This window comes from Cyprinus carpio, chromosome B3 (genome assembly GCF_018340385.1).
Source record: "Cyprinus carpio isolate SPL01 chromosome B3, ASM1834038v1, whole genome shotgun sequence".
NCBI lineage: Eukaryota > Metazoa > Chordata > Actinopteri > Cypriniformes > Cyprinidae > Cyprinus > Cyprinus carpio.
Window position 1 is genome coordinate 47089516 of NC_056599.1, and position 27196 is coordinate 47116711.

Consider the following 27196-nt stretch of genomic DNA (forward strand, 5'->3'; position numbering starts at 1 on the left):
CGAGAATACCCCCTATTAAACAACTTTTTCCTAACAAGATATTACCCCAGAATTAAAGTACCTTTTAACAAGTTCTTCTCCCCGAGTTACCGTCTTGTGCCTTTTTGGAGAGTACCCCAGAATGTAATCAGCATTGTTTACGTTCAGCATGCCCGCTGTCTACTAAATTTGTTGAACAAAATCATTATTTTTTTTTTTTTCCCACAAAATTTTTTCACGTCGCTTCATAAAATTACTGTAGAACCACTCTTGTCACGTTGACTGTTGTAAGGACGTCTTTAGTACCTTTATGGATCTTGAGCGTTTGGGTGGCAAACCTCTCTGAGCCATCGGATTTTGATCAAAAATATCTTAATTTGTGTTCTGAAGATGATTCAAAATGACATGAGGGTATTTTCCGAGCTAATAATGTAACATTAAACCTATCAAAATAGGTTAATACAGATTGAAGCCTGTTGTGTTTCAGTCTCTTGATCTGGGACAGTGGCAGCTATTAGGAAACTCACCATCTTCATGTACCAAGGCTTGATGGCATCAAGGCCTTGTCCTGAAGAATCTCGGCACCAAACTCTAGGGATTACATCTGGTAACAAGAGCACAGCCATAACTGTAAGAACTCTAATGATATTTTTACAACCTGATAATTGCATTGGTGATTTAATTCAAACATTTTAGAGGCTAAGAGTAGGAGCAGTGAGCAAGTTGGCCAGATATCTGTGAAAATAACTTAAATACTTTTTATTTTAAATGCTGACTGTGGTTCAGGGGGTCGACAACTTCAGGCATTTAAGAATTTATCAGTAAAAAATGCATAGACACCATACTACAGTGCTCCACTCAAAAAGTTATTTATTTCTGAGAAACATAACTCAAAACAGACCTAGAGAAAATATATTAATGACCATAACATCCTATTATAATAATAGTTTATCATAACTACAACCACTATAACATTATATTTGTCACCTATGCCATTTCGCTGATTATTTTACCCTAAAGTGTTTTCACAGACACTAGGTCTGTCAAGATAACAACTTTTTGTTGTGCGATATATTGCCCCAGAAATGATTGCGATAAGCGATATTATTGTCTTTTTAAAGACCATTTTATACCACTGAATATATAATCATAATGTAACAACATAATAATGCAAGAAGACCTACACACTTCCAAATGACAACAAACTTTTAATTTTTAAAAATATTTAGATTTAAATTAAGTATCAAAATATTAGATACCTTAAAACTGGAATAAATACTAACAAATACCAAAAAAGAAAAACTGCACAAAGAATTCGTATGGAGTTTTTTCCATCTACAGATTTTTTCCCTGACCTTCTTTTCTCTGTAAATAAAGGGTGCACACTATTACTGAAAAAACACAACCCCCTACTTAGCAGTCAGATGCACAAAGGCACAGATCCCTAAACAAGACTATATCTGCAGATGAAACTTTTTTTGTAGAAGCATTTTTTAAATTTGAACTAGCACCTCATGACTACACCACAACATATGTATGAGAAGCTGCAAAAGAAACAGGTACAAGTGGAATGTACAAAACATAGTGACATTAATTTTGAGTAAATATAATAATAATAATAAATAATAAGTAAATATGATGGGCGACAAATTGCGTCACCAAAAATTATTGAGGTCATGTACATATATTGCATGATAAGTCAATATATTGCTTATTGCGACAGGCCTAACAGACACTTTTTGATTTTAATTTGTGAGACTTCTTTCAATAACAAAAAATCTTACAGAGCCCAAACTTTTGAACAGTAGTGTATTTTAGAGGTTTTGCTTACTAGTCATATGGTTTTTAGCCTGAGATTTTCTTTGACAGGAGTGCAGGCCATCAGCATGGAAGAATCTAGGAACATAAACAGTTTATCACAGGGCATATATAATATAAGGTTTATTAGAAGGAAACAAGCTACAGCAGAGGTAAAATGCAGATAAGATAAAGGTAGCATGTACATACAATAATTTCTTAACAGAATTTGTTTTTAGACTTCATTTTATATTGCTCAGTGTTACTTACGTTTGGATGTCAGAACCTTACAAACTGTAATAAAAAATAATTTTGCAAAAGAAAATAACATGCATGGTGATATAGGTTAAATATTTTGTGGGGTAAACACTTTGGGTATAGGGAACACATATTCACTTTTAACTTTTGCCTCAATAAACTAGATAGTACAGTTGTACTGTTTAAGTTTAGGTATTGGGTAGGATTTAGGGATGTAGAATATGGTCATGCAGAATAAGGCATTAATGTGTGCATTATAAGTACTAATAAACAGCCAATATGCAAGCTAATAAGCAACTAGTTAAAAGTGAGAATTGTTCCCCATACTAAAGTTCTACCTTTTGTGGAAAAAAATGCCTATGAAGTTATTTAATGAGCTTTCTCAGTTCACCTGTGTTTCCTACTTCTCTGTCAGCAGCTCTGTTGGACCTTCCCCCTCCATTGCCTCTGTTGTTGTAGAATTATTTTTTCACTCCTGAAATCACAGAATATTTTTTTCTACATTCTACATTGGTATTAAATTATTAAACATAAAAACTTAATGGTGGTCATTTGTTTACCATGAAAGATCAAAACACGCTTAATTTCCTTTTCGCGCGCTCCTGTAAATGATGGAACAGACTTTTTCGAAGACACTAAACTATTTCAATAGTATTTAATATTATTCGACAGAAGCGTTTCAATTACAAGTAAGAAATGTGTCCTGAACAGTTGTATATTATTTGTGTGATTTTAGGTTACTAAACTCACCTGAAACTAAGCAGAGAAAATAACAGCGAGAGACAGAGTTAATTCGCAGCTTGTCTGTTACTGTGGTGCCACCCATTTCCATGGTGACGTCTCCAGTGTTTGAATCAACATGCACGGCCATTAAAATCATAGACTGTATAAAGATTAAAACGCATCAAAGACACACAGCATTTACATAAACATCTACAATTGCTAGTTTAATGACCTGGTCGGTTTATTTAACCCTCTGAGGTCTAAGGGGGTTTTGGGGTCCTGGAGAAGTTTTGACATGCCTTGACTTTTGTGCTTTTTTTTTCAGTTGCTTCTAAACATATACATGGCTAAAGTCTGAAAACACTGTATTCAGTACAAACTGGGCTACAATAATATGTATATAGCATGTATGTACATGATTGTGTTTTTAAGAAAACAACGTTAATTGTGTTTTTAGTGAAAAACTAAAATTTTGAAGTCAATGAAATAAGGTCATAAAACAAATAAACAATATTTGTTCACAAGACTGTAAATTCTGGAGCATGTAGCCTTGAATTTTTGCTGCAAAATGATGTGAAAATCATCTTGTTTACTCACTCACAGAAAACAATAGATTGATTTAAAATTTCTTAGACACTTTTTGTTTAGAAAGGGCATATGCGAGTAGGCATGATTGACCATCAATATTAGTGTGATTCACACCTTAGAAGACAAAGGCCTGCATAATGAGCCTTTCAGTCAGGTGTGTGACCAAGAGGGAAGAGTTACAAGAAAGAATGTGAGGACAAAATAAATGCATATATTTTTATGTTTGTAGTTTATTTAAAATAGATTTAATTATCCCACAAAATAACTTGAGATTCACTTTCAAGTGCAGTTAACAGTTTATTAGGAACAATCAAAGCTGATTTTCAAAGCTGAATTTTTAGCATCATTACTCCAGTCACACGATCCTTCAGAAATCATTCTAATATTCTGATTTGCTACTCAAAAAAAAAAAATATATATATATATATATATATTTTCCAGTTTTTTTTTTTGATAGATTGAAAGAACAGCATTGTTTGTAACATTTATCATATTGTTTTTATTTATCATCACATGTGTGCTAAATAAAAGTTTTAATTTCTATATATACTGACTCACAACTTTTGAATGGTATAGTGTATATTGTTACACTTGAACTAAGACTGGGGTAATGATGTTGAAAATTTAGCTTTGATCACAGGAATAAATTAAATTTTAAAGTATATTCAAATAGAAAGCAGTTATTTTAAATATAAAAAATATATTTCACAATATTACTGCTTTGGCAAACAGGTATTGACTGGTATTGTGTAATGTTGAAATATATACGTGAACATCACATAACTAGCATTTCCAAAGTGTATATAGTTTATGTGCTCTCAAATAAACTAAATGATAAACTGCATTATTAACATTATTTTGATGGTCGCTGATACTAGTAGTACAGTAGAACATTTAGATGATGTGAATGAAACTTCATAATGTTTCACTTGATTATACATTTAGTCAGGAATTATAGTTTGGAAAAAGTCTAACTAGTAAAATGTGTACACGTAATGTGAAAACTAACACAAGTATGTGTATATATGTAAGACTTACTCATGTATATGATCTCTGCTGGATAAAGCGCTTCATTTTTTTTCTGAGGAAATCCAAAACTCAAATCCTGAGGTAATCCTCAGCGCATCTTCTTGTGGTGAATTATGTCTTATTCCTCTCAGCGCGAAGCAAATAGTAAAATAAAAAAAAAACTTGAAGAACAGTCTCACTGCTTTGTTTTCTGTGGTATGGCCGTTTACCCGTCGCGAGCTTCACGTGGAACATTTTAATGTCAATAGCGCATTCAGCGCGTGGGCGTGGTCCCATTAGATATAATGAAGGGAGACGTAAAAGACAGACATCGCATTGTTTTCATATGGATTACTTAATCACAGAATATTTGTTTTCGGTAGCACTTGCTTAGTTTAAAAGTAGACATGTCAAGCTTTCTATAGATATATCTCTCTCATGTCTCTGTGTTGAGTATTTACTGAGTTACAGTTCATTTTAATGATGCGTTTCTAAATGAAGATCACCGCAGACCAAGGCTGCAGACAGCACACCTTATTTTTCTTTATTTTGTAAATGCACAAAGTTTTGTTGTTATTTTGTATGTATACAAATAAAAGTAGACCCTTTACAGGTTCGATTGATGTATTGCTGTTATCTGTATGATCAAAACTGAAAGTGTAATTTAAGTTCTTTTCAGGGTTATCAGGAGAAGATGCCTCAACACGCATATACACGTGAATCGACTCCAGAGGGTTAACAGAGGACAAGATATGTTCAGATCAATTGGCTACTTACAAAAACTTCAGCACTACAGTATGAACGTTTCTGAGCTAAAAACAAGCTGGGCTGACCTAGCCTTTTGCTGCGCATCTAATGTTAGCCCTTTGCCTCCAAGAAATTGTGATTACAAACTGCCTGTAGTAAACAGAGTGCCTTAGTAACTTTTAAGTGTCACAGAATTAACAAAGGATTTTTTTTTTCTAATTTACCTCGAGTGAAATCTTACCTGAAAACGCTCTTGGTTACTAACGTAACCTCAGTTCCCTGAGAAGAGGGAACGAGATATTGCTATGGGAATTACCCTTTTCTCCAAATACTACTGAAGCCTTATTGAATCACTCCAGTGCAACTGGCCAATGGTGTTCAAGCGTGCAAAGTATGAGGGGCCCCCACTCTATATAAAGCAGCGCTTGTACATCATCCATTCAGAATCTTGACTGAAGCACTTGAAATTCTAAGATCCTGAGATAGGTGACACGGCAATAAGAGCAATGTCTCGTTCCCTCATCTCAGGGAACCGAGGATACGTTAGTAACCGAGAGCGTTCCCTTGCGATTCGGTCACTCTTCATTGCTATGGGAACGTATAAAATATCCGCCGTGTCACAGTGATGGAGCCTGGCTTGACTAAGTATGTTAAGTTTTACATACGGAACCGTAATGAGAGCAAACACAGCTCAGGTCTACAGGAAGTGAACAAAACCATGTAAAGTCAAGGGGGGCACGGCAACTAGATGATGCCCCATCACACCAGGGGCGGAGTTAATGCCAGTGAAACAAATGTGAAATGGCGGCGTCTCCGGTGGCATCACATAGATTGGTTAAAGTTTGTTTAATTTCAATTGGATTATGTGTTATGATGCAATGGCCGTACCGGTGCTCAAATAAGTAGAGTATGATGGTGATCATGTCCTAAAAGAGGTCATGAACATTATCATAACAATGTGATCAGCTGATAGGGACAGCATTGAATTAGTGGTACGTCAATACAGGGGTGTATACGACCTAGTAGAAATCATTGAGGCAAGCGCCTCAGATCATAACTGAGGCTGAGTAGGTGCGTGCGTGCACTGACAGCACATGTGAGTCAAGCGATGACACATCTAGGTTATAAAACCTTGCAAAAGTGCTGGGTGATGACCAGCCTGCCACCATGCAAATGTACTGAATAGATATGCTATTTGCCCAGGCCCACGAGGACGCGAGTCCACGGGTTAAGTGAGCCCGAATCCCTATAGAACATTTCACGCCCTTAGAGCCAAAAGCCAAGCAATTGCGTTGACAATCCAATGTGACAGCCTTTGCTTGGACACAGGCAGGCCTTTTGTGCGCCCTCCAAAGCATACATATAACTAGCTGCTCCAAGTGCCTGAACTGTATAGAACACTCGGTATAAATGCGCACTGCATGTACAGGGCACAGCAAGAGTGTATCGAGCGGCTCCGGCCCGGGCAGTGTTTCTGGGCAAAACCAGTTAGTGTTATGACCTGCGCTTTAAATGGAGTCGAAAGCACTTTAGGCACATAACCTTTCCTAGGCTTTAAGTTGAGTCTGCAATCACCTGTCCCCGAACTGAATACACAAGTTGTCAATTGACAGTGCCTGCAGGTCCCCAGCTCACTTAACAGAGGACAGCGTGAGCAGTATTGCTGCCTTTAGAGAGAGCGCATGCAAGCATGCTGATTGTATGGGGTCTCTCTTCAGTGGGATAGACGACGGGGGGGCTACCAGCATCTTCACCAGCTCTGGGAACCACGGCTGATTGGGTCATTTCGGTGCCACTAACAAAACAGATTTATTTTCCTCTCTGATTTTGCGAAGCACTAGAGGCAGAAATTTCACTGGAGGAAAAGCATACTTGCTTACTTTCGGCCAGCTGTGAGCTAGTGCATCCACTCCCAGTGGACAGTGTGTCAGTGAATAAAACAGTGGGCAGTGAGTGTTCTCCACTGATGCGAAGAGATCCACCTCCGCCCTGCCGAATACACTCCAAATCATGACTTTAAAAGAGTGTAATATCCACTCTCCGTGGATTACCCCACCCCTCAACAGTTAATCCGCGCCGTGATTCAGGCGTCTGGGGACAAGTACTTCCCGGATGGAGAGGTGTCAATCTGCCCACAGAAGAAGGTCTCTCGCCAGCCGCAGTAACGGCCGCAAGCTCATGCCCCCTTGGTGATTTATAGACGTTACCACTGACATGATGTGACGGTGGAGAATGTCCAAGACAAAGCACTCGAGCGCTAGGTGTACAGCACGCAGTTTATGTGCCACAACTTCTCTATTTCTGACCACGTCCCGAAGGCTGGTCTGTCGTTGCTTATGGCTCCCCCACCCATGCTCGATGCATCTGTTGTAACAGTCTTTCCCCTGATCACTTAGCCAATAAGAACACCCCCGCGATACAGTGTCATATTGCACCAAGGGGTCAGCGCATCCCAGCACTCACGTGTCACTTTCAAACGCAAGGTGCCCATGCGCTCTGAGGCACTGAGTACTTTAGCCAGAGCTGAAGTGCTCACATATTTACGAGCCCTAGTTTGCATACTGTCGAGGCGGCAGCCATCTGGCCAAGCATCCTCTGAAAGCATCTCAGCGGGGGATAGTGCCCTCACTTTAAGACTTCGAGAGAGCGGATCAGTTTTTTTTTTTTTTTTTTTTTTTTTTTTTTTTTGAGCGCTCCTCCGACAGACATGCTCACATATTGATTGAATTCAGCTCCACTCCTTAAAGTGAGACGTTCTGTACCAGCATGCTCTTTTGCATACTCAGTCACCCCTTATAGCTTTGAAGATGAGCGAGGAGTTTGAGCTTGTCGCTGAGCAGCGCGCTCAGGGTAGGGCCGTAAATTGGTATGCTATCCCCTCTAATGCAAATCTCAGGAAACGCATGTGGCGAGGGGCTACCTGAATGTGAAAATAAGCACCCTTTAATCCACAGAGATAAACCAATCTCTCAGTCTGATGCGTGAGAGGATTTGTCTCAGCATAATCATATTGAATGAGCGCTTCAAAAGCACGCATTTCAGCAGTCTCAGGTCCAAGATTGGGCGGAGTCCACCATCTTTCTTTGTTACCAGAAAATAACGATTGTAGAAGCCGCTCTCGCAGTCTGCTAGGAGCACTGTCTCTATATTTCCTCTCGCAGAACTGAGGCTTTTCGCTCCCATACAGTGGACATTAACACACCGTTGAAGCGGGGCGGCCTGTGGAAGAACTGAAGCGTGTAGCCATTCTTTGTTGATTTCATAACCCACTCTGATACCCCTGGCAGTGCCTGCCACACTTCTGTGAACTGTGACAGCGGGCGAGGTGGACTGCACACCGTGAGGGATAACTTGCCGTTGGGGGGCGGGGAGTTTAATACACAAGTGTGAGAGTGAGTGATGGGGGAGAGGGGAATTGCTCTGATATTGAGGTGAGTTTTGTAGCAGAAAAAACCGCTTCTCAATATTATTAACTCGTCGTTTATCTTTAGGTCACATCCCAAAACCATTCAAGCTGGCGGTTATTAAGCCTCTTATTAAGAAACCACAACTAGATCCTAGTGAACTGGCAAATTACAGACGCATTTCAAATCTTCCATTTATGTCAAAAATTTTAGAAAAAGTTGTCTGCTCAATTGTGCTCCTACCTGCAAAAAAATGATCTCTATGAAGAATTTCAGTCGGGTTTCAGGCCCCATCATAGCACAGAAACTGCACTTGTTAAAATGACAAATGACTTGCTTCTTGCATCAGACCAAGGCTGCATCTTATTGCTAGTTTTACATTGATCTTAGTGCTGCGTTCGACACCATAGATCACGACATACTCATAGATAGATTACAAAACTATACAGGTATCCAAGGGCAGGCTTTAAGATGGTTTAGATCCTACCTGGCCGATCGCTACCACTTTGTTTATCTAAATGGGGAGTCATCTCATTTATCACCAGTAAAATATGGAGTGCCACAAGGATCTGTCCTAGGTCCTCTGCTATTTTCAATATACATGTTGCCCCTTGGTAATATCATTACAAAATACGGGATTAGTTTCCACTGTTATGCTGATGATACTCAACTATATATCTCAACAAGACCAGGTGAAACTTCTAAATTATCTAAGCTAACAGAGTGTGTTAAAAAATGTAAAAGATTGGATGACCAAAAATTTTCTCCTATTAAATTCAGATAAGACAGAGATATTACTTATTGGACCAGAAACATTACACAGAATCTCGTAGATTACAATTTGCAACTAGACGGATGTACTGTTACTTCCTCTACTGTAAAAAATCTGGGTGTTATATTAGACAGCAACTTGTCTTTTGAAAATCATATTTCCCATGTTACAAAAACAGCATTCTTCCATCTTAGAAACATTGGCAAGCTACGAAACATGTTACCTGTTTCTGATGCAGAAAAGCTAGTTCATGCGTTCATGACCTCTAGACTGGACTATTGTAATGCACTGCTAGGTGGTTGTCCTGCATCCTCAATAAACAAGCTACAGGTAGTACAAAATGCAGCGGCTAGAGTCCTTACAGGTCAAGAAAATATGATCATATTACCCCAATACTACAGTCTCTGCACTGGCTACCTATTAAGTTCCGTATCAGTTACAAAATATTATTACTTACTTATAAGGCCCTTAATGGCTTAGCTCCTGCGTACCTAACTAGTCTTATACCACGCTACAACCCATCACGCTCCCTAAGGTCACAAAACGCTGGACTTTTGATAGTACCTAGGATAGCAAAGTCTACTAAAGGAGGTAGAGCTTTTTCGCATTTGGCTCCCAAACTCTGGAATAGCCTTCCTGATAATGTTCGGGGTTTCAGACACACACTCTCTCTGTTTAAATCTAGATTAAAAACACACCTCTTTAGCCAAGCATTCAAATAATGCATCTCATAATTTTGGACTGCAGTTATATCTGATCAAATGTGCATTATTATTCTTTAGCTTGGGTTAAACTAATTAATTTTACTTGGCTGGAACAGCAGCTACGCTAATTATGTCTCTATTTGTTTCTCTGCTTTGCCACGGGATTTACATCCCGTGGTAACTAGGATTTACACAAGCTCCAGTCTGGATCCAGAACACCTGAGAAGAGATGATGCCAGCCCCTCAGAGGACCCTCAGATGATGCTAACCCAGAGACAACATACAGCATTACCACATTTTGCTATAAGTTTGATTGCATAATTGCTGTTAATAGTGTTAATCGTCTGTTTGTTTACGTCTTTTTATTGATTTTTCTGAACATTTCTGCCATATGCACATGAACTGACAGTCACCACTGATAAGCTACTACTAAATATTGTAGAAACTTAATTTTCTGTAAAGTTGCTTTGTAATGAAAAATTAAACGAATAAATGGGCCTAATAATATAAATAAAAATTATATAAACAAAATGTATGTTTTTTTGTCGATTTTATTGCACTGCATAGTGGAACAGTCAAACAAAAACATAACAATTGCTCTCGCCGCCTGCAACAGGCAGGGGCGTGGTGAATACACAGCGGAGCGAGCAGACTTTTTCAGTGGCTCGTCTTCGGCGCTGGGTGCAGATTTCCTCCTCCGAGAGACAGCATCAGGAACACAGCTTTGATTCTTATGCCGATGGCCTGCTGTCTCTGTCAGGGCGGGGTTTCTGGCCCTGATGGCACTTCAGCCAAGGCTGTCTTGGTCTCACCGCCGGCTTATGTTAGCACCGAACAGCAGCAGAAGATGTGTTTTTTCCCACATTTTGCACTGAGGAGGACCGGGAACGAGCAGGAAGGTTTGCGCCGGCACGTTTTGGCAGGAAGTGGCTAATAGCCTTCGACTGTTTCTGCGCTTCAACAAAGCGCTCTGTGAATGTCTCTACCGCTGCTCCGAAGAGACCTGAGGAATTCACAAGAGCATCCAGAAGGGCCAATTTTTTTCTTGTTTTTTTTTCTCGAGTCCTTTGAACACTTCAGGGTCCGGCCCATACTATCCAGAGACTTGAGCAACTTGGCCTGACACACCTGGAGTATCGGCATCAGTGCTTAAGCTGCTTGGCCCGCCACGGAGAAAGCCTTGCCGGCGAAGTTTGCAGTGGTGCGGCAAGGTTAAGAGGGGAGAGGCGCATTGTTCACTCTCCAGTTCGCTGAGGCTGAAGGACAGAGATGGACAGCAACGGCTTCTTCCACAGGGGGAAGTTTAACATACCCCACTTGGTCAGTGCCGTCCACAGAAGACAGGAGGGAGGATCCCTGGTTTTGTGCACTTGACTGGTGAGTGCCGTGTCCTTTCAGCCGCGATCCTACTGGAGGTACCACTTGTCCAGACGGCTTCTGGCTGGCTCAGCAGGAGGTGCCCACTCCAGACTGAGCTCATCAACTGCCTTGGACAGGACGCTCAACATCACTATAATGGAGGTCCCCTGCATCGCTGCCGTGGGGTGCAGTGTAATCCAGAGGGATGTTAGACCACTCCTCTCTTGCAGATGCTGCCACCAAAATGGCATCATCCTCCTCTTCAGTGCCCTGCATGGCACAGAAAGACACCACATCTTGAGCAATGGCGGAGGGGTGAAGAACAGCGGTCTATTAAGCCCCTGGAATTTCACCCTCAGCACGAACAGACCCCATACGAACACCTCACCTAACCCTGACAGATCCACATAGGAAGCTCGCGGCACTTTACTCTTTGGCTCAAAAGAGGCTGCAGAGGAAGAGCAAGGCAGAACTAGTTGGGCGAGTTCATCACCTTGGACATTGGCCACACAGAGCCTGAGAGTCCAAAGGCACATATCTCCACAGTGGGGGCAGTCCAACCCCCCCAAGTGCCGTTTTTGCGTGGGCGCAACTCATCAGAGAGTCATCCTTGTTTCCGAAGCTCACCGGAACACAGCAGGGGAAGAGAAGGCGTGTAGATCACGGTGAGTAGTCTCGTTGACAGGCTTCTTACTTCTCGTAGAAGGTTGGTTGAAGAAAAAGATTCTGAATGGATGATGTACAAGTGCTGCTTTATATAGAGTGGGGGGCCTCTCATATTTCGCACGCTTGAACGCCATTGGCCAGTTCCACTGGCGTGATTCAATAAGGCTTCAGTAGTATTTGGAGAAAAGGGTAATTCCCATAGCAATGTAGAGTGACCAAATCGAAAGGGAACCACAGATGTCGCAGGAGTCGCCTTTTCTCTGGTGGGTTGCAAAGAGATGAATGGTCACGCAAACAGGAACTCCTGTTTACAAAATTAAAATCACAAATAATACTACTGATGTAAAAGAATGGGTTAAATGTTAACCACTTTCATTTCATATAACTATAAACTATGATAAAAGTTCTTCAGCATGCATTGATTAATCCCATGTTGTTGCGCAAAAAAAAGAAAAAATATATTGCGACCAAATCATGTGCTCGTGCGACCAACTGAGAAAGTTAGTCGCAAAAGAGCGACTAGTTGGAAGAATTTGTCTGGAGCCCTGAACTGGCCCCTGGTCTTCACTTCTGAGCTTCCTATACATCATAACATTATTACACGATTCTTGTCTGCAAAACTCCTTCCACACTGATGATATAAAACAGTTCTCTCAAATGAATCCTTGTGTATTGATCAAGACTGTGTTGAAAATATGCTGTGTAATTTTCTCATGTGCTTGTTACGGTTTGGTTTTTGAGAAAAACTTTTTCCACACTGTTGGCAGGTGAAGGGACTCTCTCCAGTGTGAACTCTCAAGTGGGCTTTAAGGATTCCATGTAGATTGAAACTCTTTCCACACTGAGGGCATGTATAAAGTTTTTCTCTTGTGTGATCTCATGTGCCTGTTAAAGGCTTCCTTTTCGACTGAAACTTTTTTCCACACTGATGGCACACATTATGCTTTTCTCCAGTGTGAATTCTCATGTGTCTATTAAGGAATCCTTTTTGAATGAAGCTCATTCCACACGGTTGACAGAAAAGGACTCTCTCCTGTGATCTCATGCACTTTAGTCTCTTGATTATAGAAACTCTTTCCACACTGAAGACAAGAGTATAGTTTCTCTCCAGGATGAACTCTCATGTGCACTTTAAGGTTTCCATGTTGACCAAAACTCTTTCCACACTCAGGACAGGTGTAAGGCTTGTCTTCAGTGTGAATTCTCATGTGCATGTTAAGATCTCCTTTTTGAGTAAAACTCTTTCCACACTGTTGGCAGGTGAAGGAACTCTCTCTAGTGTGACTCATGTGGGCTTTAAGGCTTCCATGTAGATTGAAACTCTCTCCACACTGAGGGCATGTATACGGTTTTTATCTTGTGTGAATTCCCTTGTGTTTGTTAAGATTTTCTTTTCAGTTGAAACCATTTCCACACTGATGGCACACAAAACGATTCTCTCCCATGTGAATTCTCATGTGACTGTTAAGGCTTTCATTGCGGTTTAAACTTTTTCCACACAGTTGGCAGATAAAAGGACTCTCTCCTATATGAATTATCATGTGGTCATTAAGGTTTTCTTTTCTACTGAAACTTTTTCCACACTGTTGGCAGGTAAAAGGCATCTTTCCAGTGTGAATTCTCATGTGGACTTTAAGGTTTCCTTTGAGTGTGAAACTGACTCCACACTGTTGGCAGGTGTAAGGCTTCTCTCCAGTGTGAACTCTCATGTGCCTGTAAAGGCTTCCTTCATGAGAGAAACTGACTCCACACTGTTTGCAGGTGTAAGGCTTCTCTCCGGTGTGAACTCTCATGTGCACTTTAAGGTTTACATTATGATTGAAACACTTTCCACACTTTTGGCAGGTGTAAGGCTTCTCTCCAGTGTGAACTCTCATGTCCAAACTAACTTCACAATGTTGATCAAAACTCTTTCCACACTGTTTGCAGGTGTAAGGCTTCTCTCCAGTGTGAACTCTCATGTGCCTGTTAAGGTTTCCATGTTGATCAAATCTCTTTCCACACTGTTTGCAGGTGCAAGGCTTCTCTCCAGTGTGAACTCTCATGTGCCTATTAAGGTTTCCATTACGATCGAAACTCTTTCCACACTCAGGGCAGATATGAGGCTTTTCTCCAGTGTGAACTTTTAAGTGCCTGTTAAGGTTTACTTTTTGAGTAAATCTTTTTCCACACTGTTGGCAGGGGAATGTCTTCCCTCCAGAGTGAACGCTCGTGTGGACTTTAAGGTTTCCATGTTCATTGAAACTCTTCTCAGAGTGAAAAGGGGTGAAATAACTTGTAGTTCCTGTTTTATGAGCGGTTTTCAGTGAGAAAGTCTCTTTAATCTGTGGCCAACTGAAAGATTCTTCTCCGGTTATAAAATCATGATGAGTCTCATATTGTTCATTCTCTTCTGTTTCATTCTGTACAATGCGCTCTTCTTTCAGCAGCATAAGGTCTATGGTGAAAAAAGACAAATAATATAAAACCCATATTAACTGCACAAAGAAACTCATACATCAAAACATAATCAAAGAACTTATAAATCCAGTCCTTGATTCTGAACAGTTTCTGAGGAACTGCAATGTGTGGCAGAAGAATGTTTTGTTAATATCATTTTATTTGTCAGTTAACATTTTACTTGTCTTGTTTTATTTTGTGAAACTGCTACATATATGGAATAACCATTTTATAAAAGCAATAAGCCCCGTGAACCACAGCTTCTTGGGGCTTATTGCTTTAACCAACATGTATGCTAGATACTAAAACCTATAATAAAATTGAAGGAGGTGATGCATATAATTTTAGAAACTCTTATCAATATTGTAAACTCTTATCATTGTTTAGGACACCTCCCAAAAACGTTCATGCTCACATATATTAAACCCTTGATTAAAAACAAGTATAGTTTGGCCCAGGACAATCTACCATTTGTCTAAAATATCAGAAAAAAGGGGATTTAATGAACAATGTCCAGTTTTGCAGAGAAAATCACATTTAAGCGCCATCATAATACATAAACTGTGCTTATTAAATTTACTACTTTTGACATCTGATTGTGGCTACATGTCTACTCTAGTGCTGTTAGATCAGTGGTGTAGTCACATCCATAGGCAGAGTGTATGGCTGTTTGCGTATAAAGACAATCAATAATTGGTATATCATTGGGATACCCACTTGCTTCTTTCTTCAGAACTGTATAATCTCTCCTTATTCTCTCCTCGTGATCCCTTCTCACTTTAACAATTTTTTTTTTTAGGAATAACTGAAAAAAGTTTATGCTAATAATGCTTTCTGCATTGATCTCTGAAAAGTACCTAAAGCATTATTCATTCTTGCCATTGTGGTTGCCATCGACTTCCATAGTAGAAAAAAAAAATACTATGGAAGTTAATGGCAACCACCAACTGTTTGATTACCAGCAATCTTCAAAATATCTTCTATGTTCAACATAAGAAAGCAACTCATACAGGTTTGGAACGACATGAGGGCGAGTAAATGATGACCATTTTCATTTTTGGGTAAACTATACCTTTAAACACAAGTCTAATTTCGTTACAAAGGAAAAGACAGCAACACGATCAATACAATACTTCATCCTGGGTAACGGGAAATAGTTCAGATTGATGACACTATTGACTATAGAACCTGTACGATCTGGATTTAGCACCAGGATATATGGTCAGATCCATGGATTTGAATTGGGCACCGCGAGTCCATGTAATGCAAAGGAAGTACTTCTCAAGTTAAAATGAAATTGTAGGGAGTAAAAAGTACCAGTTGCATCTCAATAAATTAGAATGTCATGGAAAAGTTAATTTATTTCAGTAATTCCACTCAAATAGTGAAACTCATGTATTAAATAAATTCAATACACACAGACTGAAGTAGTTTAAGTCTTTGGTTCTTTTAATTGTGACATTTAACAAAAACCCACTAATTCACTACCTCAACAAATTAGAATATGGTGACATGCCAATCAGCTAATCAACTCAAAACACCTGCAAAGGTTTCCTGAGCCTTCAAAATGGTCTCTACGTTTGGTTCACTAGGCTACACCATCATGGGGAAGACTGCTGATCTGACTGTTGTCCAGAAGACAATCATTGACACCCTTCATAAGGAGGGTAAGCCACAAACATTCATTGCCAAAGAAGCTGGCTGTTCACAGAGTGCTGTATCCAAGCATGTTAACAGAAAGTTGAGTGGAAGGAAAAAGTGGGGAAGAAAAAGATGCACAACCAACCGAGAGAACCACAGCCTTATGAGGAATGTCAAGCAAAATCGATTCAAGAATTTAAGTGAAATTCACAAGGAATGGACTGAGGCTGGGGTCAAGGCATCAAGAGCCACCACACACAGACGTATCAAGGAATTTGGCTACAGTTGTCGTTTTCCTCTTGTTAAGCCACTCCTGAACCACAGACAATGTCAGAGGCGTCTTACCTGGGCTAAGGAGAAGAAGAACTGGACTGTTGCCCAGTGGTCCAAAGTCCTCTTTTCAGATGAGAGCAAGTTTTGTATTTCATTTGGAAACCAAGGTCCTTGAGTCTGGAGGAAGGGTGGAGAAGCTCATAGCCCAAGTTGCTTGAAGTCCAGTGTTAAGTTTCCACAGTCTGTGAGGAGATTTGGGGACATGCAATGTCATCTGCTAGTGCTGGTCCACTGTGTTTTTTGAAAACCCCAAGTCACTGCAAAGTCCGTTTACCAAGAAATTTTGGAGCACTTCTGCTGACCAGCTTTTTGAAGATACTAATTTCATTTTCCAGCAGTATTTGGCACCTGCCCACACTGCCAAAAGCACCAAAAGTTGGTTAAATGACCATGGTGTTGATGTGCTTGACTGGCCAGCAAACTCACCAGACCTGAACCCCAGAGAGAATCTATGGGGTATTGTCAAGAGGAAAATGAGAAACAAGACACCAAAATATGCAGATGAGCTGAAGGCCACTGTCAAAGAAACCTGGGCTTCCATACCACCTCAGCAGTGACACAAACTGATCACCTCCATGCCACGCCGAATTGAGGCAGTAATTAAAGCAAAAGGAGCCCCTACCAAGTATTGAGTACATGTACAGTAAATCAACATACTTTCCGGAAGGACAACAGTTCACTAAAAAAATTTTTTTATTGGACTTATGAAGTATTCTAATTTGTTGAGATAATGAATTGGTGGGTTTTTGTTAAATGTGAGCCAAAATCATCACAATTAAAAGAACCAAAGCCTTAAACCACTTCAGTCTGTGTGCATTGAATTTATTTAATACACAAGTTTCACAATGAGTTGAATTACTGAAATTAACTTTTCCACAACATTCTAATTTATTGAGATCCACTTATGTTTTTTTCCCTTCAGAAATGTAATCAAGTAAAAATACAAGAAGTTTAAGTTAAAACTTAAAATACAAATCGCCCAAAAGTAATGAGTACAGTAATTGAGTAAAAGGAATTAAGCAAAAAAAAAAGTATTTCACAGCCTTGAATATGCTTAAAAAATGTAATGCATTTTTCTGTAAAGTATTAAATTAGAATTATTATGAGAATTAAAATAAAATTGTAAGGAGTAAAAAAAAATGTTTTTTCCCCTTCAGAAATGTAATCAATAAAAGAACAAGAAGTTTAAGTTAAAACTGTACTTTAGTAAAATACAAATCCCCCAACAGTAATTAAGTAAAGAGTCAAATTAAGTAAAAAAGTATTTTACACTCTTGAAAATGCTTACATTTTTTATGTATTTTTCTGTAGAGCTTGGCATTTTAATAAGCATTGAATGAGAATGAAAACCAACCTGTTTGTTCCTCAGTATCTTCTTGTTTGACTCTGAAAGTGTCTTCAGTCTTCACATCTTCTCTCTCTTCTTTAATAAACTCCATCTTTATAACAGTGTGTCCAAACACACAGAAAAACTCCTGCTGAGATCCACACACTGTCATGTTTAAGATGAGAATAATTAAAGATAAATCAGTCCAAACTAAATCACTGGGTGTGTCTCAATCAGCTCCCTAGTTCAGTAGTCAGCACACTGGTAAGGGACACTCTGAATGATAATTAATGGTTTCGGTTATCTCTGGTTTCACAGACAAGGCTGACGACTAGTCTCAGACTAAAATCTAAGTCTGAGCTCTTTCAAATGAAAGAAACTTACACTGATCTTAAAATATGTCCGTGCAATTGTTTTAAGATGCTCACCACAACTAATGTTTTTTTTTTTTTTAATTCACGTTTATAATTTATGGCCTAATTCTGATTTAACCTAAGCCCTGTCTGTGAAACCAGGCCATAACTAAACAAAAACACTATAAACAGGAAAAAGATCGAAAAGTTTAATTCATAATCGCGTTTGTTTGTTGATCTCGTTGTATTTACATGGTGTTGTGAAGCGCGCTGAATCGAGAGATTCGAAACAGAGAATCATTTCGGGAAGCAACTGATTCAATTGACTCAGAGTTAATAATAACCAAATCAACACAATTAAATGACCGAATTCGTGTGGACGCGCTTTACTCGCTCAAAATAACGTGCATATAATTGTTAGATAAAGTGCTATAATGTTACATTTGTAAACACTGTAAATGTTTAAAAACACAAACCTTTCTTCAGCTGAACCACAACAGATGCAGGAGCGCGACGCTGCCTTATGACGTCACAGCGCCGTACCAAAATAAAACCCCTTCACACACCAAAACATAAAAAAAACACAAAAAACAAAAAACCCCCCATACAGAAGTCAAATAGATTGAAATACATTAATTATAAATACATTTTTATATATTTAAATATCTTAAATTTAAATAGAATACAATTTATTTTATACAATATATGTAAATATATTTTGAAATATTTTAAAAATATATATATTAGATTTTGGCCACTTTTTAATATTTTTTCACATATATTAAACATATGTAAATATATTTTTATCAGAAATATTTACATATATTTATTTCCTTTATATGTAAATACATTTAGATATCAGACAATGCAAATATATTAATTTGCAATATATGTCCATATATTAATTTCTAATATTTAACATATTACATTTATGTATATGTAAATATATTACATTTCTATAAATGTAAATATATTTTAAAACATTCAAATATTCAGTTAATGCTCCTTTTTACTGTACATCACATATAAGTAAATAAACTTACCCATGTTTTCACAGCATACATTCCCGTTTACTCAAACTGTATGTAAATAAATTACATCTACATATATGTAAATGTTTTCATTTTACATAGATTACAATCCCCCCCATAATAAAAAAAAAAAAAAAAATACACACAAAAATAAAAAAAAAAAATCCACACAAAATGCAACTTAAAAACAGTGACAATATTAATTGAATTGACTTATTAATATAAAGAGTACATTTATCAACACAAGTTCAGCCATCAAAAATCATGTATGCTCATGATGTTTCTGGCACATAAATAAAAGAATGTCCTTCTGTAAGCATCCAGGGTCAGAACACTATGCACAAATATGCAAGTCTTAGCAGGCATTCAACACATTGCATTTAAATATTTAAGAGCCATCGTTAACCAAGCACACAATTCATCAACTAATCACATGCTCCCACAATTAACACATCAGCTAATCACGCCCAATTTTTATTTTTTTGGCAATTCAAAAAAAAAAAAAAAAGAAAAAAAAACGCAATATCATGCCTGGGCTTCTTTCATTGCAGGTTACATTGTTATGCCAGTAGGTGGCAGCCAGAGACCGTCTTAATCAGTTAGTTAACCACTGAAAGAATACTATGAAAAATATATCACTTTTGTAACGATGAGTCAGAAAAGTGAGGATCCATCTGCAGCTTTATTATCACAACGATTAATACAGTACAGAGGCAGCAACACAGAAGAGGCAGATAATTCTTAGTCCAGAGAACAGGCGAGAGATTGGGACAGGCTGATTAACATTCACAAACCAGAGAACAGGTATGAGGTCAGGGCAGATAAGCAAACAAGTCCAAGTAAGATGCAAGGGGTCGAGGCAGGCGGCAAGGATCAAACACTACAGTACAGTCCAGGTTCAAAAACAGAGAAGGTAATCCACAGAACACTCAGAATTGACAACCACAGCAAATCAAGACTTTCCAATGAGAGTGTGAGTGAGCGGTGCTTATATGTGTGTTTGAGTGAGTAATTAATTGGATGGATGCAAGTGTAGTGCAATAAATCCTAGATATGAAGGCTGATGGGAATTGAAGTTGGAATCAAAACAGTCAATATTCAGGTGAAGGTTCCCTCTGGTGGTGCAAGAGATGCAGTATGGGAGCCTCAGGTCAGTCAGGTTTCAGCAGTGGCCATTCTTTCACTTACTACTACGAATCTCTCACTCACTTCCCCTACAGAAGTCTGAGATCCACTAGTGAGCAATGCCTCGTGGTACCATCACAGAGAGGCACAAAATCACTTTCCAGAACATTCTCGTTCACCATTCCTGGCTGGTGGAATGATCTTCCCATCCCTATCCAGAATGCAGAATCCTTGACAATTTTCAAGCGACTGCTGAAAACTCATCTCTTTCAAAGCTACTTGACTTTATCATTAAAAAAACTGTCTTTTCTCTTTATTTATTCCTTGTCTTTCTAGCTTGTACTTATTTGAACGATGTCTAAAACTTGGTATTAAAAGCACTTCCTGTGTCTGTTTGCCTCTTTAAGAATCATTTTATGTATCCCCCAATTGTAAGTCACTTTGGATAAAAGCATCTGCAAAATGACTAAATGTAAAATGTAAATGTAATCAAGAGAAGTATCATCACAGAAAAAATGGCAGACGTTACTCCTCAGACACCTGTGAGCAGTGCTTGGAGTCAGACAGTGGACATCATCTTTATATTATACTTCTCTGACTGGACTAGCAAGGAGCAGTTAGAGTCGAATAGAAAGTAAGTTCAAGTACATGTCTACACTGACCATGATTATACTATATAATATAATGTTTTCTGCAACAATTGGGGGGAAAACTTAACTACCCTTAAGAAAAAGAAGTTTATTCAAGTGTGCTATTAGTATACTTCTTTTAAACTAAAAAATAGGAAAGTATGCTTTTAGTTTACTTTTTATGTACTTCTCAGAAATGGGCTTTATGTACTCCTCAGAAATATACTTAAAATGACATTTAAGTATACTTATACTTACAAAAAGTCTAAATATACTTGAACTTTACTTAAGTATACTTAATAAAATAAACTTGAAGTATACTACTTTTTGGTAAGGGTAAAGAGACGAACTGACCAACAGGAAGCTATGGATCTACTGAATGTGTATTTTTATGTCAAGATAAATGTCAAGTCTATGAGCCTGTGCTTCTATTTACGCTAAGTATTACACCATATTTTAGATTTTAAACATTTAACAGGTGTACCTCATTATTTATATAATATAAATCATGTGTTATATTCAGGGGTGCACATGAGTGGTCCGCAGGTCCGCACGCGCGACCAAAGTAAGAAATGCGCTGTGTAAATTAGTTCAGAGCATGCGTTTGCAAACCGACATGGTTGACAGCTGTTAATACACAATTACCATTTTAGATCGACAAACTGTACTGTATAAGATCTCTATTCAAACTGAAAGCATACATTTTTATGATCTTTAGCTAAATACTAAATGTAAATCTAGGCTACCTGCTAATGTTTTCAAAGCACAATGCAAAACTGTAACATTTCATTTACTGATACTCTACAAAAATCAGCAACACTAAACCCGGAAGTGCATATACTTACTTGCCGGCAACCCACCAAAATAAAAGCTGATTTTAAGTTTGAAAATGAAAAAATTTAAATAATTCAAATTAAAAATAATAATTAAGGTTCAAATAAATAAATAAAAATAATATTAGCATTTTATTTTTAAGTTTACTATAAAATAATTGTATTGGTATTTAAAACTCCATTTTAATTTTAAAATAAAATAGTATTATCACACTTTATTATTTAGTTTATTGTTTTATTTAATAAAACAACAAAAAAAATAAAAAATAAAGTGCAATAATATTATTACTATTATTAATTTATTTTTTATAGTTATATTTGATGGGTCACACCACGTGCCGCTGTGTGAGGACCAGGCTGAAAAAATTATGTGCACCCCTGGTTATATTACTTTAAAGAAATGGTGGTTTACTTTGCATCGGAGCGGTAGACTATTTCAGGCTAGGCTACAAACATGGATTCTAAATGTAAATATTCTTACATTACTGTTAAAGATAATTTAGCTCTTTCGATGCTGTCCTGACTATTCTCAGTCCTTGCATGGGCCCATGGGAAGAATTATGAACATGAAGAATAAATTCAGTAACCTGGGTCTGACCAATGGCCCTCACCATTTAAACCCTAGGTATCCTAGACATGCGAGTATACACTGAGAGGAAGAGAAAGAATAGAGTATAGAGAAGGAGAGAACACAGATGGGAGGAGGGAGAAGAACAAGGGGAGAGAAATGGAGGGTAAGGGAGAGAGAGCACAGACAGACAAACTTACAACATATTCTGGCAGAGAGCATGATATAATCTAACAATTACTTAATATTTGTCACAATTACATTTTTATTTATATATAAAAATTTGTTTAATAAAACAGCATGCATTTTTGTCACAAACATACTTTGATATTGTTACGTCTTTTATTATGACAAAGAACTATGTGGGAAAAAAGACATCTGTTCACTAATTTAGAAATTGTTGCGTAGCCTATTTTATGAATTCTTTACTTTAGTAAAACGTGATGACTGTATAATTTCCCTCCTACTGAAAAGAAGGGACGGATTAATAAAACGTCCTCTATTTAAACTCAAGTTCTCTCATTCATATCATAAAATTTTAAAAATTAATTTATTCTATATATAACATAAAAATTTTTCTAAAAATTTTAATTTTCTCAGCCCTGTTCCTATCTGCTCAATAACATTTTAGAATTTTTCAGCCCTGTGTGTTTCACATAACTTGTGTCGCTATCTGCTCTGAGAGTGCAAGATTTGGTTGTTCGGCGTGCATGCTGCTGAGTGCGACCCTCAAGAGATTTGCTGAGGGGTTACATCATGAAGACGAACGCCGTTCTGCAGATATTGTTGCTTCTGGTTTGTGCATTGTAAATCACAGGAAGTCTACAAAATATATTGTCTCCCAAAAACTCTGGTCTTTTTTGTCACGTCCATAACGTATGTGTATTTGCCAAATCCAAAATAGCCTATAAAACACGTTCATAGACGGATACTTTTCTGATGTCTGTATTCTAGTTTGGATTTAGAAAAAACATAAAGAGATGGTTCAATATATTGGTAATGAATACATTCTGTGAGAATTAATATTTTAGGTTTTGACTGTGAATGTCACGTCCATAACGCTGAAATTGTCCAATAATGAAACTAAAAATTGTTAGGCCTACACGAGGTCTCGTGACAGTTTCTTAATACTGCATAATATTTTTACATTTGTATTGCCAAAATGACTGCAGCATTGCCACGTACAATTAAAACAGTACAAAACTGAAAATAGTACAAAGCAACATAGCATATAAATTAAGAACAAAAGTTTTTGTCTCTCTGGCAGTCGCGCGTCTCTTTTGGCCAGTTCAGGGGTCTCCAACACGCCCCGCGCAAGCTACCATTAGCTCGCAGCCTGATTGGAGGTAGCTCGCCAAGACACATGGGCGTCGCTAGGCCATTTTTAGAAATTTAGCGATTAGATCCATAAACTGTACACGAATTTGTGATCGCCTCAGTCTGCATTAAATTTTCAGAATGAAAACGGCGGCAGACTTTGATCGGCTGGATGTACATTATCCCGCTTATTACATGGCTACTTGCCACGTAAGTAAATAATTAGTTACAAAATATTGAATTGAGTTGAAATATTTGAACACAAAGCTTCCGTGAACACAGCAGTTGCGAGCAAGCGGCAAGTTCAAACTAGACGGACATTTAAGGGAAACCACTTATTACACAACATTTCACCACATAAATAATTAAGGCAATAAAACATTTAAGACGAAAATGTTTTAAAATCTTAACAGTTTGTTAGTTATCTTATAATCCATTACAGTGTACAAAACAATCGTAGCAAAATTGCAGAAGCTGCGTTTTTATGGAATGAGAGAGTGAGTCCACAATACCAGGATGACATAATTAAATAATTGTACACCATTTTGAATTGAATTTTAATATTTTATTAGCTAAACAAATGCAAAGCTTCAACAACTGTTCCTAGCAAGAGTACAGCTCCGACTTCAGTTACCCAGATGAGCCTGTGTTATTAGCGTTTAGCGGTTGTTATCGAGGGATAACATACCTCGGAAAGTCGCGACTGACCAATCAGAATCAAGAATTTCACAGAGCCGTGTTATATATATATATTATATATTATTATCAGTATTGCTGTAATATTATATGACTTTTTTAAAAGTCGTTTTTTAAATATGAACCAAAGCGTGATCATACATTATTAACATCTTACTCTCATTATTAGCCCTTCATGGATCCAGTCTTACATGTATTCTTTAGCTTATTGTGTATTTAAACCATCAGTTTCGGACATTGTGAAGCTTCCCTTGGGGGAAGTCGTGGCCTAACGGTTAGAATGTTGGACTTGCAATCCAAGGGTTGTGAGTTTGAGTCTCGGGCCGGTAGGAATTGTTGGTGGGGGGAGTGAATGTACAGCGCTCTCTCCACCTTCAATACCACGACTGAGGAAGCCAAGTAACCTTGAGCAAGGCACCAAACCCCCAACTGCTCCCCGGGCGCCGCAGCATAAATGGCTGCCCACTGCTCCGGGTGTGTGTTCACGATGTGTGTGTTCACTGCTGTGCACTTTGGATGGGTTAAATGCAGAGCACGAATTCTGAGTATGGGTCACCATACTTGGCTGTATGTCACGTCACTTTCACTTAAAGTGCACCTGATTTTAGAGTTAGAGTTCAGCCCGAACTCATTTTCCAGTTCATGCAGTCGAGAAGGCAAGCACATCCTGTTTGTTTTCTCTATAAGACGTTTTGTTGATACTGTGAGTGCACACAAAAATAAGGGTAGACCAGTTATAGTTTCTGAATGAAGTATTAGTCTTATCTGTATGAGCAAAAATGAAGGCGTAGCCTACTTGTTTCCACTGAAGAACAAAATGAAGTGATCGCGCTTGTGCCTCATGCATTAAGCGTGCTTCAGCTTCCACTCTCCACACAAGCGCTTAGATATTTTAGCTAACATTGTAAGTATTTTAACATCTACAGATTTTATTTTAAGCAAGTTGTGATGATTTGAGAATGCTAAATTGATCAAACGTGAACAACTCAACTGTCTGCTGCTATCCGCTTGGTCGTCACTTAAAAAACAACAATTTGAATTTAACAAACAAAAATGTTCCAAATATTTTTCTAAATTAATTAATTAAAAAAAAAGTGATTATGAAACAATAAGAAATATAACTTTGCTATTAAAAATAAAACAGACCTATTTTAATAGCTGCAACAGCAGTGTAATTAGGAAGCAAAAAGAAAGAGAGAAAAAGACACAGGCTCCAGGCTGTCGGCCAAGGGCTGCTATAGAGACGAGGTTTGAGGTCCGTGCAGGTCTATACCAGATTTATGCCCTGCAGGTCCCTGCATTTGGAAATTAATATTGTGAATCAGGGGGTTGTTTTCTAATTAAATGAGAAAATTCTTAAGTTGTATTTTGTTGTCTAATTCATTTTTTTAATTTTATTTTATTTTTACATTTTACAGATTCCCCCAATCTCCCGCATGCCCAAACTCTATATGCTAAACCGTATTATTATCAGTATTGTTATTATTTAAAAAAAAAAAAAAGTTTAATTATTATTTAAATACGTTTGAACTAATACAAAGGAACGATAAAAAAATGATAAATTTCTTATTCAGGGACATAATTTTCAGCATGTCATGGTCTCTGTACATGGGAATAAATGTGTTAAAAAGGACAGATAATAAATAAGTATGTGTGACCTGCTGAAATACATCAGCGAATTATTAAATGTAAGTTCCAAGCCTTTCATAATTTGTAGCATTAATGTGACAAGTGCAAAAATATGTGTTAGAGCTAGGCCTAGCCTATAACACTAATCAAGCCACATTTTCAATCATTTAATTTTTTATGGCATAGGCGAATGCACACCTCCTTAAATGTAATCTAAACATTCCAAGTTAATATTCTACTTTTTGCATGATTTCTAGGCGTTTTCCATGTCTCAGTTTTAGCCTATTAGTCTTGATTTCTCGCAACTTATTTTTTGTTTTTATGGTGTGAGGCAGAGTAAATTGCAAAGAGAACAGAGTACAAACTTGCAGCCTTGTACAGACAGGACCAACAGCTAAGGTCAGGATTTTTCATTCAAAACTTTAATACAACATAAGGAAATTGTGTAGTTTTAATGGTTTTCATAATGATTGTTTAATAACCATAACCTGCCTTTATGTAAATTTAATTATTTTTATTTATTTTTTTATTTTTGATGCCTTAGGCTGCTACCTCCGACTATCACACGTTTTGAAATGAACTTTCTAAAAATTTATTTTAAATTAATTTTCTTATTTTTAAAGATGTTATTGTTATAATGTTATAGTTTTATTTCGGTATTTGATCTCTGTTTACAAAACAAAATATAAATTTTAGTCAGTTTGCAAACTGCCCCTTTGCGCCACCTGGAGGTAATTTCGTGAACAACTTCAACACGCAACTGAGTGGCAGTCAAGTAGAGATGAAATCAGGTCAACTTTATGGTAATGAGCTATGACGTGGTTTGGCAGCAAACCAATTGGAATGTAGAAGTCCACTGCTCCAGAGAACTCAGACCTGTTAACTTTGGTTCTGACCACATTAGTTCCCAAGCAAAATGGTGCAGAGGTTGATTATTGCTGTGGTGGGTTTCCCAATATTTACGTCGTGTTCGATAAAATGATGCATCAATCAAGGTGTCTGACATTGTTGGTGTTCCTCGTAAGTTGCTGATGTGTATTAATGTTGTATATTTTCTGAAAATAAGCTGCACCTTGTGCTTTCTCCCTCACATACAATAATTTTTTTTTTTTTAAAGTTAGTATACCGGCAATAAAATATTGCCAACATTTCTGGTTATATGTGTTTTATATTCTTAGAAATCTATCATATTCTACCATACCAAACGTGTAGGGCACCCAGGTGAAAAAATTATACTTCCATATTGTACTTAAAGTGCCCTGTTTTCGCG

The 27196-nt window shown here is 37.8% G+C and overlaps 1 protein-coding gene and 1 long non-coding RNA gene across 2 annotated transcripts; both read right to left on the reverse strand.

The window, feature by feature from the left end:
- Positions 1 to 475: 475 nt before the first annotated feature.
- LOC122136916 lies at positions 476 to 2621 on the reverse strand. The gene is made up of 3 exons (XR_006154403.1): positions 2426 to 2621; positions 1811 to 1875; positions 476 to 583 (listed from the first exon to the last, which is right to left on the reverse strand). It is a non-coding gene; the product is annotated as an uncharacterized LOC122136916 (long non-coding RNA).
- Positions 2622 to 13055: 10434 nt separating this feature from the next.
- LOC109062946 (gastrula zinc finger protein XlCGF8.2DB-like) lies at positions 13056 to 18412 on the reverse strand. The gene is made up of 3 exons (XM_042721091.1): positions 17773 to 18412; positions 13967 to 14442; positions 13056 to 13882 (listed from the first exon to the last, which is right to left on the reverse strand). Exons 1-3 carry the CDS (start codon positions 17915 to 17917, stop codon positions 13400 to 13402), a joined length of 1104 nt encoding a protein of 367 aa, XP_042577025.1. The 5' UTR covers positions 17918 to 18412; the 3' UTR covers positions 13056 to 13399.
- Positions 18413 to 27196: the final 8784 nt, after the last annotated feature.

Bases quoted from the DNA above. Each gene is read 5' to 3' on its own strand.
- LOC109062946 (XM_042721091.1), bottom strand. From the start codon at position 17,917: ATGACAGTGTGTGGATCTCAGCAGGAGTTTTTCTGTGTGTTTGGACAC. The intron at 14,443-17,772 runs GTTGGTTTTCAT...TTTTCACCATAG, and splicing joins AGATACTGAGGAACAAACAG to ACCTTATGCTGCTGAAAGAA. The intron at 13,883-13,966 runs ATGAGAGTTCAC...GTTAGTTTGGAC, and splicing joins ATGGAAACCTTAACAGGCAC to ATGAGAGTTCACACTGGAGA.